Source organism: Zootoca vivipara, chromosome 14, assembly GCF_963506605.1.
Source record: "Zootoca vivipara chromosome 14, rZooViv1.1, whole genome shotgun sequence".
NCBI classification, from domain to species: domain Eukaryota; kingdom Metazoa; phylum Chordata; class Lepidosauria; order Squamata; family Lacertidae; genus Zootoca; species Zootoca vivipara.
The window spans coordinates 34,624,403-34,643,300 of NC_083289.1; the positions used below are offsets into that span (position 1 = coordinate 34,624,403).

Consider the following 18,898-nt stretch of genomic DNA (forward strand, 5'->3'; position numbering starts at 1 on the left):
CCTCCAAATGTTTTGGGACTACAACTCCCACCATTCCTGACCACTGGTCTTGCTAGCTAGGGATGATGGGAGTTGTAGTCCCAAAACATCTGGAGGCACACTGGTTGAGAAACACTGATCTACACAATCCTTTTCCCCCTTTCATATCTCCTCCCATTAGTTTCCAGCCTTTTGCCAACACTGAAGGGTGAAAAAAAGTTAATTTAAGTTTCTGTAAATTTACCCAGTATGGATAATGTAAGTTTCCTCCAGCAGAGTTCAGGTTTTTGATAGAGTACATAGCCCTGTTCTAAGGTTAATAGGAAAAACATCAGAGCCCTCCTGGGTGAGACCAAAGGTCCATCTCTTCCTGCTTCCTATAGTGGCCAACCAAATGCCTCACAGACCTGCAAAGCTTGAAGGCAATAATAGCACACCACCTCTGAATCTGGAGGTTATCGTTATTTCATTTTACCCATATATATATACATACTTCTACTTCAGAGTATCTGATGAAGTGTGTATTACACACGAAAGTTCATACCTTGAAAGCTTATATTTAGTTGATCTTAAAGGTGCCACTGGAATTATTAAAAAAGACTTTTTCCATCTTTCATCTTGTTATTTATTACACCTGTTCATGATAGCATCTTAACCGTCCCCCAAAAGCTCAGAAATATGCTTCTGTCATGTGGTTAGAATAGCTCCTTAACCTATTAATCCCAATAACAGAAGAGTATGGTTGCAAGGCAAACTCACCCAGACCCAGCAAGGAGATTTCTTCAGATCACTTGCAAACGCAATGGCTTAGTCTAGCTAAACAGTCTCTGGAAGACTGACACACTGCTTATAAGTAAATTGACCTGGTGAACCTCTTCAGTACCATGCTCTATGAGTTGGCAGAAATAATACCTATTACAAGGGAAGTGTCACGGCACACACACGGGCGAAAACTACTCTGTCCAGCTAGCAGCCTGTCAGGATGACTCTCCCGGCTGCCTTATGGGCCACCTGGAGCAGGCCAAAGAGGAGGAACAGCTGGCAACAAGGCCTATATCAGGCATCCCCAAACTGTGGCCCTCCAGATGTTTTGGCCTACAACTCCCATGATCCCTAGCTAACAGGACCAGTGGTCAGGGATGATGGGAATTGTAGTCCAAAACATCTGGAGGGCCGAAGTTTGGGGATGCCTGGCCTATGTGGTCTGACCTGCACCCCTTACGCCCCTACCGCTCTGGTCTCGCTGAGGGGGTGGTGAGCATGTTGCTCCCTGCCCAACTCTCTTCCTTCCCCTCAGCTATTTTAAAACTATGCTGAAATGGGGCAGCGGTGATGTTTCAGCTACTAAATCTGGAGCTCATGGCCCACTTCAAGCAGCAAGCATGTCAGTGACCGATTTGACAGAAAAGCTGCTACAAAATGAACAGCTGGTAGCAGGACTCAAAGAACTTGTCAGGGAAAAGGATAGTGAGTTATGCCTTAAAGAACAACAATTAAAGAAAGAAAAAGAAGCATCTGAAGCCAAGATTCCCAAATTAAAGCTGCAAAACAAAGCCAAAGTAATATCCTTAACAACACAATTAGAGGAACTCAAAAAGCAATTATCAGGAGATGAAATCCAAGAAGGAATATCCAAGCAAAAGAGAGCTTCAAGTCGTGGAAAAATATTGGTACTTAAAAAGACAGTTGAGGAACTGGAAATACAGAATGCCCCCAAAATGAAGAGCTACAGAAAAAGGAGGTGGCTGCATCTTTGCTCTTGGTCTTCAACTTTCTTGATAAGGTTCTGAATCAGAAATTTCATACTCTGCAATGAAGCCTCCTTCGAGGACTGACCTGCTGGGAGCCTAAAGGCTCGTGCCCTGCTTCTCTCCACCTGGCTTGGGGCGAGGCCTGACAGGCTCCATAAAGGACTGCTGCTGCTGGGCAGAGGGCGCTCCGGTTTTTTGTTTTTTAAATTGCTTTTATTTTTTAATCTATGTCATTTTTAATTGTGATTGATATTAAAGCTGTATTCTTAGTTTTAGATTTTATGATTTATGTGGAAATAGTTTTCCATTTGGTTGTGTACTTTTTGATGTGTTTTATTCATTGCTTATGAATTTGTTATGTTGGTAATTATGTAAATCTTGTCATGTTGTAAGTCACCTTGAGCACTGTTTTAACTATGGAAAGGCACCATACAAATAAAATGATGATGGTGATGTCAAGGATGGATATCTTTTGAGACAAATCTATATCTGACCTCCTGTGTTCTGTAAAATGCCTAGCACAGTTGTGAACATTATTAAATTCTAAATACTGTATATAGTAGCAGCAATATTGTACTTGAGTGCACCCTGGCCCAGGATCCAAGTGCTGTTCACCTGACTGGTGGGAGCAGGAATCACTGAACACAGCAAGAATATCTTGCCTTTTTCATGTTGCTATAAGGGGAATAAACTGATAGTAGCTTGGGGTAGATTCTAAATTATAGTTACAAAAGCAGCTGAATGAAAACCAACCTTCCTAAAGATCAAGTCCTGCTTTCTACAATTAGAAAAGACTTTGAATGATTATTTAGCCAACTCAGACTGCTTTAAGCATTTAAGTAAGGGAGGACAGAGAGCCCTTTTAATACCAAAATATCTTTTCATTGCGCAGTTACAGTCTCTAGAAGAACCAAGCCAGTCTCAAAATATGTTTAAGGAACCTCTAAGCCCCCATATTAGGCCCAGACATAATCAATGTGAGACACTATAAGAACAAAATAAATCTAGTCCAGCATACTGTTCTCCCAGTGGTCAACCAGATGCCCTAACAGGAAGTCTGCAAGCAGGATCTGACCGCAACAGCACTTTTCCTCTCCTGTGGTTGCCAGCAACTGGTATTCAGTGGTATTCTACCTGCAACAGTGGAAGTAAAACATAGCCATCGTGGTGCTCAAGGCACTAACAAGACTGGGCACCTGGTAAAGCTTCCCACACTTGTGCACCAGCAATTTGGAGTGTATCTTACACAACTAATAATGGATGTTCTTTCCATGCTAATAATAATTAAAGGTATAGTCCTAAAATACTTATTGTACATGGGATCATACATTTTTACTTACATTTATATCCCATCTTTCTTCCATGATGGAACTCAAGGCAGTATGCATGGAGTTTTCAGGCAGTCTCCCATCCAGACACTGACTTCTGCAAGGCTACTATATCCTTTGTGTCCAAACTATGAACAACACACACACACACACACACACACACACACACACATACCTTTGTTGTTTCCAGCTGTTACAGGTCAGTATGTACTGCGATCTACAATGAGATGGAAGACTATAGGCAAGGCAGGAAAATTATAGGCAGAAGCAAAGGTCTGGCTGTCATAGGAAGTCAGTAAGACAGAGCAGGCTGGTTCACATACAATACCAAAGCCGCCACCCTCTTCAGAGGTTGACTCAGTCAAGATAGAACTAGGCTGTTTGTCAATAGGAAATTCAGGTTGTCACAGTTAAAACTGGGTTGGAGGAGGATGGGAAGGGGCAGAGGATTCTTTTTCCTCCACTGCCAAATGGTCGAGATCATTGTTTTCTCCATCAATATGGGAAGGATCAGTTCAATTATTTTGGTCATGACAGGGCATCTCCAATCTTCATCTCCTTATTAAGTCTCTGCACACAAGCTTCATTCATAACCAACAGCATGTCTGCATAGCCCTCTACCACCCTTCCTGTCCTTGTCATTCATATTAGATTCACTCTTGCAGAACAGAGGTGCTGATTAAGCAGGCCCTAACCCAACTAGGATGCAGGAGAAACATCCTCCTGAGTCTAGACTCGAGACTCCTCAACATCTGAGAAGGAAAACAAAAATTAAGCTTTAGAGAATATATACATTTATAAAGCTGCCATCATTTATGGCACGAAATAGGTCTTTAAAATGAAGCACAATCTAACAGTAACCTACAGATTAAGAGGTTTGCTGAGACCTTAGTTGAGGCAGATCACAACTTGCTTCACTGTAAGGATACTTAAAAGCAGAGCTGGAGACCCTCTTCATTTTCATGTGAAACCTAGAGTACCCTGGTCTTTCTTCCTCTACAACCAATGGCAACATTTTTGAGACATGGCATTCCCAATGCAGTCCAAGAGAGAGAAAGCAGCCATAATTTTCCTTTAAAAAGAGAACTGGAACCACCTTAGACTGGATATTACTCCAGCAAAGTTGGAATTTGCTTTAAGGATTAGAGTAGATGTTACACCCAAAATATTAAGAAAAAGCAGCCTCAGGAGGCTATGTCAGGAACCAGAAAAACACTAATGTTTATGCATGCAGTTAACTCTTCCTCTCCACTGTCTGGTTTTTCAGCTAAAAATTGCCCCCTATCTACCTGTTCCCTGCCCCAAGCTGCTTTTCATTAAATCTCCTCTCAGGGGATTGCATGCAACATTCAGCCTTGCACTAAGATAAAGCAACTGAAAGCGTTACTTACACATTACAGCTATTTCCTCAAAAGGATTGCTTGGAATTAGCCTTCTAAGGCAAGCTTGGGCATCTAATTCCCCGCAGTCCCTCTGCACAGGGAAACAGCAACACTGACGCACTTTGCTGTAGTGACTGGTCCTGCTTGCTTCCCTTTTCTCTCACCAGCACTGCAGTGCACCTTTGAACAAACACACAGGCAAGCAAAGGCAGCTGGAATCTCAGCTGATTTGGCTTCTTACTTATCCCCTAATTACAGGAAGTAAAAATAAACCTTGCAAAGGAGAACTCGTGTTTCATGCATACTCAGAAGTATCTCAACATTCACGTCTCCCTTTCTTCCCTTTGTATGTAACTTCACAACTATCTTATTATCAATAAACCATGCCCACCCCACAGTGAAGTTTGTGCAGTCCCAGGTGTTATCGTTCCAGGGCATATAAATTTTACAAAATCAAGGTCCTTAATCATTGAGGGCCATATTGCCAGAGCAGTTTTCCAGTTACAATGTAGGCCACAACCTTATCAAACTCAAAAGATTAAATGGAGACCTGTGCAAATAATTCTGCATAATGCAGTCCTGTGCTCCAAAAATATCCAGTTATGAAACCATGTTTCAGTGAAACAGTCTTACATAGCTGAAGATGATCAGAATTCCTCCCTCTGGCCTCAAAAAATCAACACACAAAAAAGGGAGGGGCATATTTCATAATACATACTTGAGTTGTACCTATAAAATGATACAAATAAGTTATTAATTTAAGTCTTAATCTTGTTTGAATAAAGAGGAATTTTCATATATTCATGCACACACACACACGCACACACACACACACACACTTAAAGTGCCCACCCCAACTTGAATTTGTGCCTGCCCTGCTTTCAAAAATAAGAGCTTCGTCAACACTGTAAAGTTGTTTTGTGCCTGTAGAAATTAAATATTGCTTTGCTTAGCCCTTTGTAATGGAATTCACTTCCTACCCTGAGAGAGGGATGGGGCAGAGATCTACTCATTTATTGCTCATAGACCTGAGAAAAAATGGGGGTGGGGGGGTACCAGTGCTTACTCCTTTAAGAAAGAAGGCGTTTCTGTGCACTGCAGGAGAAACTTATGTACATTTTTGGGGTCTCTCAGGGATGCCAAAGCATGTTAAGCTAGCTAAATCTAGGTATCTAACCTCTGAGATATGTTTCCTACTTGAAGTAACCTGGAAACCTTGTTTCCTCCCACCCACCCCCATCTATTTATGTACATATTAGTAGTTTGCACGTAATCCCTGCTACTGAGGCACCTTATGCCTCTTGTTAAAACACAAATGGCACTGGTTGATGCCCCGGTGAAACTAGACTAGTTTTTGCTACACATAAGAGACAGCTCTACAGGTCCTAATAGGTAAGGCAACACCAGATAGCTCTACATTTACGTAGAGTTAAGTTGACTGGAAAGAGCCCTTTAAACCACAGGAATCACGTAAAATTCATGCAAAAGTGATATGCAGTCTAATGCACAGATTTGTTAATACACGGTCCAGGAAAATCAATCTTCAAAGTTCAGAAGCTGCAAGTCTATTCCCGAAAAAGCAAAGATTTCAAGCGGCTCCCTAGAAACATCTTTGTGTCCAAACTGCTGTTACTTGTGTTCCCCTAGAAGGCCATCCCTAGGCACTAGCATTCCGCCACAGGACTCTTTGGCTCGTTCTATGGAACAGACCTGAGGAAAGCATCTCAGCTGAGCAGTTCATTTATCAGTGTTCAACAAGTTCCTAGATGATGTTATCTAGAAATCAGAGAGCTGCTCTGCGATTGGTTGGAAGATGTTGTTGCTCCACTGAGCTGTGAAAATCCACTGTTGCAGGATTCCAGACTTGTCATGGACCCCCTGGAATAGAAAGAAAGATGTGGTGGGTTTTGTTGTTGTTGTTACATTGAGCTCTTAATTATACCTAAATGGATTAAAGACGTAATCAACTTGTGTATCACCCCTCCCAATGTTATCTCTTTTTATTCTTCCTCTGCTGAACCTGTCCAGCTTCCAATGTAATTCTTAAATAATTAAATCAACAACTGGAAACCTTTCTATTGCCAGATGAGATGGCTTTTATTATTTTTTTAAAAAAAACCTTTATTCACAGGGCAGAGTTAGCCATGGCTACTAAGGGTTGCATGGCACTGTGATCAATCAACAGTCTCTCCAACTCATTCATGATGTTATTAGAATTCTGAAAATTCTTCAGTTGCTTCACCCTCCCCCTACCTGCTGCTTTCTGTCTGGATCTCTGCTGCTTTTCCCTGCTTAGAAACCCAGGACTAGAGCCAGGCCAGAGAAAACAGCCAAGGAAAGATGAAAGTTAGTGGGTTGGGGAAGGGTCAACAACCAATTCACCTCCACTTCTTCCATGAAAACCCCAACAGGATTGGTAATCTCTCATTTGCTGCCAAAAATCTAATTCCCCCTTGAAAGAAAACATTTAAAGTGGCAATCCTGACAAATCATATGAAAGCGGAAACTAGTAGCAAGATTAATACCATCACCATTTTCCATGCTTACAGCTATCGAGATATGCTTAACTGGATCACCTGGAAGACACATAGCAACAGTGGAAAGAGACTGATGGCAGAGCTCTGTTGTCCTGGAGAACTGAGTTCACAAGGTGATGCTCCAAAGCAGGATTTAAAAATTTGGGAATGCATTAACATTCCCAAATTGGCACTTGTGAACCAGGGCCGGCTCATCGTAGACCCCCGGTGGCGCAGGGCACCATGGCGCCGGCCCGCCAAGAGGGCGCCGCGAGCTGCGCCCGCCTGCTGGCCGGTCCGCTGCGCAGCAGCGCCGCGCCCACCCGCCCACCACGTTGGGAAACGGGGCGGAAGGGCGTTGGAGAGATCCGGCGCACCATGGCGACAGGGGCGCCATAGGGCGCCGGAGAGATCCGGCGCACCATGGCGACAGGGGCACTTAAGACGGCGCTGTTGTGAACTACAGGTGTGTTGCAAGCTTATTATCTTATTAATTGAGCAAAACATTCTGTTGGATTACAGGACAAAGAAGTAGATCAAAGAAAGCAGCAAGGCAGTTACTAGAACTCCTGCTGATAGCTTTCAAGAACCATACCAAGCACTGACTGATGCCCATCATCCCCACATATAACAAGTCATGTAATGGCTCCTCCTGCATCCCTCCTACCTGAATTCCTTGGATGCAAGCACCTCATAGTAATACATGATCTTGCACTTGTGATTGGTGACCTGGAGTGTAGCCAAGACATCATCAACCCGAGAGAGGCTGGTCCCAGCACAGGGAGTTGGGCTATGCATTTTCCACTGGAGGATATAAAAGCCAGGCCAACGAGTCACATGAGAACCCTGAAAAGTGATAGATAGTGAGAAAACCAATCAGGTAAACATAAAGGATTTATGTTTGTTTGGCTTTGTTTCAAAGCCCTCTTGGCATCTTGAAACGAAGGTCAAAAATTGACGTAAAACTGATGCATGCAGGCCAGGGGAAGTCAACAGGTAGAGTCACTAACACTTTCTAGCTAACTGGGTCTTTTTAGCTGAAACAGGGATTTGCAAAGTGTGATCCAAATGCACCTAATCTGAGGTTCCTTGCAAGTTTATCAGGGGCTCCTCAATGACAAGCTTAGTAATCGTAGAGAAGCTTGCTGGGGCAATACTAATCTTTTCCTGCAGTGTGCAGTCAAAGAAGAATATTGGGTGTGTACTGGAATGCACATTCAGTTCACACAGGACAATGATGAAGCTTGGCCCAGGGCCCTTCATAAATTGAGCATGTGAGATAAACAAGTTCCAGAACCCCCTACAACATGCCAGGGTTCCATTGCAGATTTGCAGGGATTCCTTGGCAGATACTGATTTGGAAAGATCTTAAAAGGAAGAAAATTTGAAACCCATTCCTCTGAGACATAGAACTTAATTCTGTGCAATAGGCTTTCCCCCAGTGTTTAGTCAACAGTTATAGCCAGGGCATTCTACTGGATAAAGTGTACTGGGCTTTAATATGAGAAGCCTGGATTCATGTCCAGCCATTAACGTGTTAGGGGGCTTTTGGCAAGTCACTACTCTCTCTGGTTCAGTTTTCCATCTATAAAAGGTAAACAGGAGCAACAAAAATAAAATGTAGTGAGAAGGGGCACTTCACTGCATATTTAATATATTATAAAATATGTAACATCCCAGAACTAAGTGCCACAGGGAGCTTTTTCGCAGGACAGTTGGTGGATCAATTATGCTCAATAGCAGTTGAAGGACAAATCGTGAAGCTGAGGCTCCAATACTTTGGCCACCTCATGAGAAGAGAAGACTCCCTGGAAAAGACCCTGATGTTGGGAAAGATTGAGGGCACAAGGAGAAGGGGACGACAGAGGACGAGATGCTTGGACAGTGTTCTCGAAGCTACCAACATGAGTTTGACCAAACTGCGGGAGGCAGTGGAAGACAGGAGTGCCTGGCGTGCTATGGTCCATGGGGTCACGAAGAGTCGGACATGACTAAACAACAACAACAGCAGCAGCAGTTGATATCAAGAAGCTCCTCACCCACGTTGGAATTTCACAGGACAATGAAATAGCCTTATTTCAAAAACTGTTGAGTTTGTAAACCTCCCTGGGAATATTTAATGGTGGGTACCTACATTAATGTAATTTTAAAAATGAAAGAGGAAGTTCCTAAATATTTATGACAATCAAACCACAAAGGCCCAGCATGAGATCTTAGGCATGGAAGTGCAACTGACCTGGATGCTCTCGCCTTCACGACACACCAGCGGGGACTCCACACGGCTATAGTCCACTCCCAGGACCCAGCTCTTGCCAATTAGCTGTATATTATCCCCCAGAGTCAAAGCATTTGGCACTGTAGGCTCCTTGCGGCAAATCTCAGGTGCCCTCTTGGAATGGAAGAGGCTGAACACGACATCTCCTTTCAGAATGTCGAAGTCCCAGGTGATCACCGATTCACCTTCCAAGATTTCCACAACTATCTAGATTAGATAACAAATGACAGCATCCATCCTGTTCAATTCAGTGCTGGCGTTGTCCCAAAAATCAATTAACTAGTGCAGAAACATCTGGCTCTAAGCAACACAGAAATGATTCTCCTTTTTGGGAGGAACTAGCAAACTCAATAAATATATTTTAAAAATTATTCCAATTTTCTCCTGACTGTCCAGAACCTAAGCACAAGATGTCACACCTCTCACACTAGCTCTATATTTGTTTACAACAGTTCCCCCATGGGGTGCCCCAGTTCATAATGTATATTAGTTGGGTAGTAGGGCTTATGCCAAAGCAGGGAGATCTTAAGACACAGCCATCCACCAGCACACCCCTACCAATACCAGACTGAGCACTTCTTACAGAGACTCAGAATAACTATGAGTAGGAAGAGTAGAGTTTTAATTCTTCCAAGAATGAGGTATATTGAGCATATACATCAGGAATTTGAAGAAATGCTTCTAGACCCCAGGCAATATTCCTTTCCTTTACAGCATCTCCAAAATCCCACCTAAACCCAACTGCCAGATCTAGAAGAGCACAGAACAATTACTTTTTGGTCTACTACTTTCAACCCTTCTATTGACCAGAATAACTTCCTCATCCTACCTCATGAGGAGCACCTTTGAATACATTTGCAGAGTGATAGATGGTTTCTGTCCAGAGGCGGATATGATCAGAGATTTCAGGTTCTTCATCTGTTTGATAGAGTGATTTGGGAACAAGGCCACCTTCAGGCACATTACACTGTGGGATGGGGGAGAGATGGAGAGTGAATTTCAAAATGCAGATTAACACTTTAAAACAATGCCAACTGACAGAATATTCCCTGCCATTTCATACAGCACAGCTTCACCTTCCTACTATTTAGCAAGTAAAGTGAGAGAACAGAAACAATCTCATCCCATCACCCTGCCCACTAAAGCACCTTTTAACTAGATGCAAACAAGAATAGATATAGCAACCAGATGAATTCTGAAAGCACTTTCATTATTTCTATCTCACTCATTCATCTACATCTACATCCTCTAGAGAATGTCCATTATTCAGACTCGCATGTCCTCAAGCTTGCTGTCAATGAAGTAGAAGGCTGGCTGATAAAAAGGCTTTGCCAAACTAAGAAGGTAAGAGGGTCTACTGTAAATAGTAGGAAGCCTAGTCCAGCCTAGAAGCCAGACAGCAAAAAAATCATGGAAGCATATTCTACATATTCAAGACAGACACTGCAGTCTGTCTGCTGCTCCTTCAAGAGGGAACATAGCAGAAAATGGGGCAATGCAGTTTTGCAGTTTGCATGAATGGATGCAAACATTAATTTGCAAGGCTCATCTTGGGAATTACAGTTAAAGAGCAAAAAGGCAGATTCCGAAGAATAACGGAGTTTGGATCTTTGATTTGGTACAGTGTGTCTGTATGCAGCTAGATGAGCTAGAATGCACTGTGAATAAAAGTGCTGCTCAGTGAATTTTCTGCTTATTTATATATATATATATATAAATTTAGCACATATATTTTAATTGTCTTTAAGTTTGAATTTTAAATTGCTGTAACCTGCCCTGTGACCTTAGGGAGAAAGGCGGGCAAGAAATCAAATCAAATCAAATCAATAAATAATCTCCAAGCAATTAACAAAACAACAATGGAACAACATTTAATAACACTTCTGTTGAAGAGGTCACTCATTCATTTCTAATTGAATCTGTACTATGATAAACCATCCAGTCTGAATTTTTACAATAGTTTTGCCAATTGCTATAAACAGTACAAGTGTTATCTGAACTATGATAAACAATTCATAAGTCAAACCAAGCAGTTTTTTGCCAACTGCCTGAAGAGGAAAAAATAACTCACCAAAGCATCTTGAATTCTAGAAATGTTAGGGGGGGGGGGGGAAGAATCGCTAATTCTGCTCTAAACAGGGTGCCCCCTGAGGCAGCATAGAGATTACAAATTACAACATTGACAATTGAATGGATCTTACATCAAGAATATAGACAGCATTTTTCTTTTGGCAAACAAAGGACACAGAGACAGTAACGTCTCTGCAGGCTACTGAAAATATTTTTGTTAAAATAAGTAATCTTTTCAACAGAAATATTTTGACTTTATCCAAAGGCCCACATACTGTCCTCCTGCACTGTGTAACAACCCAAGTAATACTGTACAGCAAGTACTAATAATAGCATAAGTGCAGGCTGCCATGCCATATTTGTATACAGTTATTAAAGCTTCTCTAGTCTTTTCTTCAAAACTAAATGTAAAGGTGTATGATGTTCATACAGAGCTCAGCACCAACAGGAGCTTGTATTTCAGTTGCACACAGCACACTTATAGAACTAAACATTTAATAAGGATGTAATGTAAGATAAGCAAGATTAAGTCTCACCTAAGAATTTTGTACTACACACATTCTCCAAACTTACCACACATTCTCCTCCAAGGAAATCAGGAATCACATCTTTGTCAAGATAATCCACAAGCCCTCCAGGTCCTTGATAATTGTTGCCGCTGTAAATGAGGAACTTCTGCCTAGTGTTCTCATTGATAAAGGGACTCACCTGAAATAGAATGTAAAAGCTATTCTTCTCAGGACACATTAAAAAACAACAACGGTCAAGTCCCACCAAAAAACATTTTAAAAACTCAACCCAACAAGCCAGTCCAAACAAATCACTCTTGGTCTTTAGCAAGTCTCCAGCTGAAGGGTGGACTTGAAGATCTCTCTGTAAATGCTTGATATCTAGACCTAGTGCACAGATGTTAAAAGAGCACTCTCTGTTGAACTTAGAGATCATAAAATGAGTGAAGAGGCAGGCTTTAATGTTGGGGTTAAACCATGTAACACTTTACCAAACTTTCTCCTGTAATTGAATAAAAGGGAAACGATACTGGAGGAAGACGTGCTCATAGAACTGTACAGTAAGAAAGGATCCTGAGGGTCATCTAGTCCAACCCCCTGCAATGCAGGAATCTCAACACACAGTCCCCCATCCAATTTGAAACCATGCTGGTCCCTGATTAGTTTTGCAAATGTGCTAGCAGTTTTTTGTGCCCTAGGAGGTATATTCAGTGTTTCTCTTCTAGGAAATAAAGGTGCTGGTACTCATCATGAAGTTGTTACAGCAAGTGTCACATTTTTAACCAGTGCTTTACTTTTAGGGGGGGGGAGATGTCAGTACTTGAATACCCCCTTGAATAAACCCCAGAAAAAAGCACTGGGTATTTTAGAGGAAGACTAGAAAGTTACATAAACAAATCAACAGTGCCAAAGTTAATCGGTGCAGTCCTTGCATTTTTGAACCCAAGGACTACAAGATATGGCATTATTACCCATAATTTCTGCAGTAACTCTAACTGTAAAGGTGTTTTACAGTTATCTTCATTCTGGCACCAAAATATAAATTCTGCATTAAATAAGTTGCTACTACCTGAACAGGAACCTGAACCCAGAAAAGAAGTCAAGCAACTACATATCCTTGTCTGTCAAAACAGCACTCATAGGTCTGTCATTTTCATTCCTTAGTGGGCTCCAACAGACTAGTAATATCTTCTCGTTAAGCACCATCACTCACCAGAGTCCATAGAACAGGGAACACTCTGGGTGCTCGCACAATCAGAAGTCTTCCCAAGGTCTCTGGGTAGTTTTCTTCAACCACTTCAATAATCCTAAGGAGCGCTTTTACTCCAGGGCGCCAGAGGTGGCGCATGTTCAGCCCTTCAAGGTCAACAAGACAGGTCCAAGATCTGAAAGAGATTAAATCCATAAAGCTGTTTCTCAAGCTATGCATTTGGCATTCAAAACCAGAAGCAACAAAGACAATCTTCCTGTATGAGGCTTAACGGTGTTTTCACAAGTTTGCACAGAATAGTGCATCTGTAAATGCACTCCCACAAATTTGTAAAGTGTGAAAAAGCTACAATGGTCAATCTTTCCCCTTTCCCTGTTATATATATATATATATATATATATTCTCTACCTCTACATTTAGAAGTGACATGTTCCAGATTAAAATGCATGGTTAGCACTAGCTGTGAAAATAATTCTGCTTGAGGACAAGGCATCAATATGCTTTTAAATATGTTCTCTTATTGCCAAGGTTTACATGAAGTAAAAGAAGAGAGGGGTCATTGCATAACTGGGTGGATACGAACGTGATTGGGCGGCCAAATAGATTGGTGTTTTCCTCACACCTCCTTTGTCCTTCCTCGTTAATTGACAGTACCTGAAAGGAAAACAAAGGAATGACTACAGTTACTAAGGAACATCCTCATACCTTCTCTAAATTTTAGGCTTTGCAGGTTATGACAAAATTTTACTTAGAACATAGCAAGACCAATTAAGGCCCTATTGTAATATTTCAGGTTATAAGTGATAAAATCTCCCCATTGTGTATTGTTGTTGGCATCAGTCTGTCTTGAGAGACAATGGAGTGTGCCTCCAGGGGTGATGTCAAACTGGAGGGACCTCCTCAGGACACAAGCCCTGTATGAAAATCCTGGGGTGCCCAGACAACAAGACATTCCTCTTGGGCTCGCTGATGTGGTCCAAAAGAAAGCAGAGCACAGTTTTCCTTCTCCAAACCTGGGATACGTTCCCAGGTTGATAAGCCCCATCTGCCCCTCACTTCTCTCTAAAGCACATGCAGAAACTGCCTTCTTGAGTGTTGGACCCACTATTGGACTCACTGTATTGACACCACGGGGACTTTGGCAGTGCCCCTAGCCTATGGACAACAAGAGTGTGGTTCTTACCCCAGAGACCAAAACTACACTTCAAGCATATTGCAAACAACAGCCTGCCTACACAATTTGGTCTTTTGTTTGGAAGTTCACCAGCATCACCTCCATACTCCCTTGTTCCCCACACTTGCAATTCCCACATAGGATATGGTTACCAGATGTCCCCATTTCCCTAGGACAGTTACCAGATTTACAAATCTGTCCCTGGACAAAATCCATCCCTGGAATGTCCCTGGATTTCATTTAATGTCCCTGGTTTTATATTTTAAGTGCTGTAGATTTATTAGTAGGGAATGAATGTTGCGTGATTGGTTCAACAGCACAAGACACATCATATGGGGACTTCCGACGAGGCAAAATGGTGGGTGCCATGGCAGTGAGCTGCTCCTGAAGCCAACCAGAGCCAACTGCTCTACCAGGCTGGCTCCGGGCTGCTGAGACTGCCACTGCCAAGGGGGAACCAGGGACGCCCGCCACATAAACTGGGGGAACTGCTGACTCCCCTCCCGCAACCCAAATCGAGCCGGGAGTGAGAGCGCCTGGCCACCCAGCCAACTGCCCAGCGGCACTCCGGGGCCAGTAAAACCCCCGGAACTGACGCAGTGAGGAGGAGAGAAGGAGAAGGAAGAGAGAGAAAGAGGAAGGAGAAAAAAGAGGGGAGCCCTGACCTTGCCACGCCCCTGCTGCCGAGGAGGAGAGGTAGGAGAGCACTGGGAGGGCAAGGACATGTGACTGAGCCCAGGCCCAACCCAAGCGTACTCCATGGCGGCTAGCGCTCCAAGAGAGCAGGCTGAGGTCCAGAGGAAGGCCGTGGGACAGAGGAGACCACAGAAGAAAAGATATTACTTCTTTCTTTCTTTTTAAAAATCCTCTTTTCAAAAAAAAAAAGTGTCCCTGGATTCTGGTAACCTTAGCAATACTTGGGCACCCCACCAACAAGTTTCCTGGGACCCATTACTTGGTCACCACTGTGTTTTATCAAGTGAGGCTTTAAGGCCTGAAGCTTTTCTAGAAAAACTATGCATAGGTAATACAAAGGCAGTGTGTCCTTACATGACGAAGGAGTGACTCCTCTCCCAGTGCTTTCACAAGTCCTTTGGTGTCCATCTGACCAAGGCGAAGTATGTAAAGTGGCCTTCCATCTTTAAAGACAAAAAATAAACAAAGCAGCTGAATGAAATATGTTTTTGCACTGTTTGTGTCCTACAGTACTTAGTAGGGAATATTAAAAAATTAAGGCATGATTGCCCAAGTATGTTCCCATCCAATTTCTTTTCGGAAAACAGAGGACACCTCAAGCTGCTTCGCTACATTTACCAGCCTGTACTCTGAAAATGCATGCAAGGAGGTAAACACAGAACAGCAATAGGTAAGCAGTTTAGAGATGCAACAGGGAAGAACAGGGGATGGATTCTAATTCACTCGCATAAACTTTACTGATTACATCTGACCATTCCTGTGTTACAATAACACTTCTTGGTTTCTTGCTTGCACGTTTTCAGAAATTAAGCACAGAAGTACTCAGAGGTGTCTTTAGGTGATTGAGTGACATGTGGCCTAAGTCAACCAACTTTCCCACATAACATAGTCGGTCCCAGTGCACAGTATGCTGGCTTAAAGTGAGCTTCCCACCTTTGTCATGGTAATGCCAACCACCAGTATAGTATTCTTCCAGAAGAGAAGGTGGTCTCCATGTTTGCAGGATGTAGTCTACTTGGTACTGCTTGCGCCAGGTCAGTGACTGGCACAGCATCTCTCGAGCCTTGTCAATGTTGAAGTCACGAGCCCTCAAAAAACGGAGGATATGTTCATCTTTGGGAATCTGAGCAAAAAAAGGAGAAGGCAAGGCTCATCCTATTGTCAAAGGCATGACGTTATAAAGAATTCCTGCAGAATAAGAACAGCTCATATGTCATATTTTGAAAACACAAACCAACTACTGTCCTCATTAACAATCTAGAATACAGTGGTACCTCCGTTTATGAACTTAATTCATTCTGGAGGTCCGTTCTTAACCCAAAACCGTTCTTCACCTGAGGCGCACTTTTGCTAATAGGGCCTTTCGCTGCCGCCGCACCGCCAGCGTGCAATTTCCGCTTGCATTCGCTACCTGGAACACCTACTTCCAGGTTAGTGGAGCTCGTAACCCGAAGCGTTCGTAAGGAGGATGGTACGTAACCCGAGGTTCCACTGTACAACTAAGTTTAGGCCCAAGTTATCTGCTTCTTCTATTCTGTTTAGCGATCGCTGCATTTTAATCACCCAAATCAGTCAGAACCAACACAGGTGGACAACTTGCAAAAGAACGGCTGGAGGAGAGATGTGCAGAGACCCTAGAAAGAACTGTGAGTAGAGGGGTCTTATATTTGCCACCATTTAGACCCCCTGAGAAACTCACCCAACCTAAGCTGCTGTAGCCTGGTGCTGAGTGTGTGGAGAGTAGCTGAATGAGACACAGCTGTGGGCAGCCTGATTGGGCTCCATCAACCTTGGTGTCTGCCCATAATGGTTTTATTGTGTGTTTCTGTAATATTTGTCATTGTTTTTAGTGTTCATTGCTTAGAGATATTTTTATATATTAAGTGATATAGAAATGGTCAAAACTAAAACCTTAAACAATTTCAGCAATGTGTAAAATAAGGGGAAAGGCAGGGTCCCTTAAATATAAAAATATGCAGTAGGTAGCTGGCACAAGGATACTAGTTATATGATAAAGTAATTAAGACCACCTGATTGCTAAATCGGCTTAATATGTTCTTTCCCCAAACAGACAGCCTTTGCCACAGGTGCTTACCTTGCCTTTGTGTGTTTCTTGCAACCACTGACGGAGTCTGATCAGGCAGCTTTCCTGCATGGGAGTCAATTGTCCTAGGTACCTTTCTATGTAATCAGCATCTAGTTTGTCAGCTGAGGAGGGGGAAGAAAACAGTCCCATAAGGAAGCGAGTCAATAAGACCAGTAACATATTTCTGTCAATTATTATTACTTCCAACAGCAACACTACAAAATAGGCTTCAGCCTTATACAAAAAATGGGGGAATATAGTTACAATAAAATAAATTTTAAAGAAATCCAAATAACAATAAATGCAAAATAACTATATGAACTGGAGTGGAATATCACCCTTTAGCATGTACCTTTATTACAAAGCAGCTATAGGCACTATTTTTACAAGGGGGGGGGATGATATTCCATCAGTGCTCACAAAGGGAACTACAGCAGGACAAAACACAAACCCTTTGCTATGCGGGCACTCTCTGGATATAATAGTGCAAGGTACTGGAACAAGAGACAAGTAGAAACATTTGGAGTAGTGAAGCAGATATGCACCTGCAGACATGCACAGCCAGCCACTAGCAAAGGGAACTTTGTAAAAGTAGGGGAATGTCCTGGGACTGCAGCTGTGCTGGGAGCAAATGGGAACAAACAAGAGGGAGTGAAGGAGGGGAAGGATTTTCTGGATTGGCTCCATATAATTTCTTTGTTCCTGAACTCAGTAGTCCAGAGTAGACCTGATGAAATGCCTAAGGATAAGCAGCTACCAGACTGCAGGAATGCCATAGTCAAAATTAGGCTCTCCCAAATTATCCAGAACATAAAGGCATCTAAAGATAGGATTGCAAACTATAGGCCAGGCATGAAAAAAGAAAGGAGGGTGCGCTGTGGCATTTGTTCAGGTTTCAAGCTGAAAAATGCTGAAAGCATCCTAGTGAGATAGCAAGGAACTGCTGACTGGCTTACAAGCACATACCATCGGGGGTTGATGCCTCCACAGAGGAGCAGGTGCTGCCTCGGTGTTCCTTGTCACTTCCGTGTGGGGGTGCTACTGCTGGTACAGTGCCACAATCACATCCTGATGAAGGCCTCTTAGCTGTTTCCCCTCTGACTGCTGGAGGAGTCCATCGGGGGATAAAAGTGATCCCCTGGGAAATCAATTCCTTTAGATAATGCTCTATCACTTCTTTGCCCTGAAAATTAAATGATTTATTAGAGTTATATTCTCAGTCTATACAGATTTGTCAATGAAGGATATTTACATGCAAAAGAAAATGTATGCAATGTTTGCCTAGTTAGTGGATGGAGTTCTAGGTGTGAATCTAGGTTCAAATCCACTTTTATCTGTGAACTGTCATATCCCAGCCGTACCCGCTCAGGCCAACGCCCATGCCAACACACCCACACCCCACACACTTGCAGTGCCTATATTCCCTTTAACAAAATTAATCTGTCAAGTCCAAATGTTCTGTCGTTTGGAGAGGTCTATGCAGCAAACACACAAACACATTTGGATGTATAAAGATTTTCTCATATTCTCTGTATTTAATACGTTACAATGTGAGAAAAGGTACCCTGGAATAAACAAAGTAAACCAGGAATAAAAAGATTATTAATCCTATTAAAAATATTTGCATTCCCATTTAGGAGAACATCAAGAGCTAGTGTGTTAAACCTGATAGATCCATCCCAGAAAAGGCAGAGCCTGGGAAGGACATAAGGTCTCATTTGGGCAGCACAACTTATCAAAACACGTTGTAACCTTGGAGCTGTGCAAGGTCCAACTGCTTGAGTCCAACCCAATCTGCTCTTCTGACTTGTGGGCTGATTTAAACCTGCCTTCCTTTTGATGGCCCATCCACAACATTCCCTAGTTCTGCTGGCTTGCAGGCAAAGCAGGTCAAGACAATAAAGTGCTTGGAGTTATGCTTG

At 42.7% G+C, this 18,898-nt stretch overlaps 1 protein-coding gene across 2 annotated transcripts in view; it reads right to left on the minus strand.

Moving 5' to 3' along the window:
* Positions 1-61: 61 nt before the first annotated feature.
* SEC14L5 (SEC14 like lipid binding 5) overlaps positions 62-18,898 on the minus strand; it is a 46,255-nt gene continuing 27,418 nt past the window's right edge. For both annotated transcript variants that reach the window (XM_060282758.1, XM_035130630.2), the window contains 11 exons: positions 17,943-18,159; positions 16,986-17,098; positions 15,824-16,013; positions 15,245-15,333; positions 13,604-13,674; positions 13,024-13,195; positions 11,875-12,009; positions 10,061-10,198; positions 9,193-9,438; positions 7,624-7,802; positions 62-6,318 (listed from right to left, as the gene is read on the minus strand). In XM_060282758.1, the coding sequence (XP_060138741.1) occupies positions 6,213-6,318; positions 7,624-7,802; positions 9,193-9,438; positions 10,061-10,198; positions 11,875-12,009; positions 13,024-13,195; positions 13,604-13,674; positions 15,245-15,333; positions 15,824-16,013; positions 16,986-17,098; positions 17,943-18,159 (1,656 nt within the window). In that variant the 3' untranslated portion in view covers positions 62-6,212. The remainder of the gene's footprint in view (positions 6,319-7,623; positions 7,803-9,192; positions 9,439-10,060; positions 10,199-11,874; positions 12,010-13,023; positions 13,196-13,603; positions 13,675-15,244; positions 15,334-15,823; positions 16,014-16,985; positions 17,099-17,942; positions 18,160-18,898) is intronic.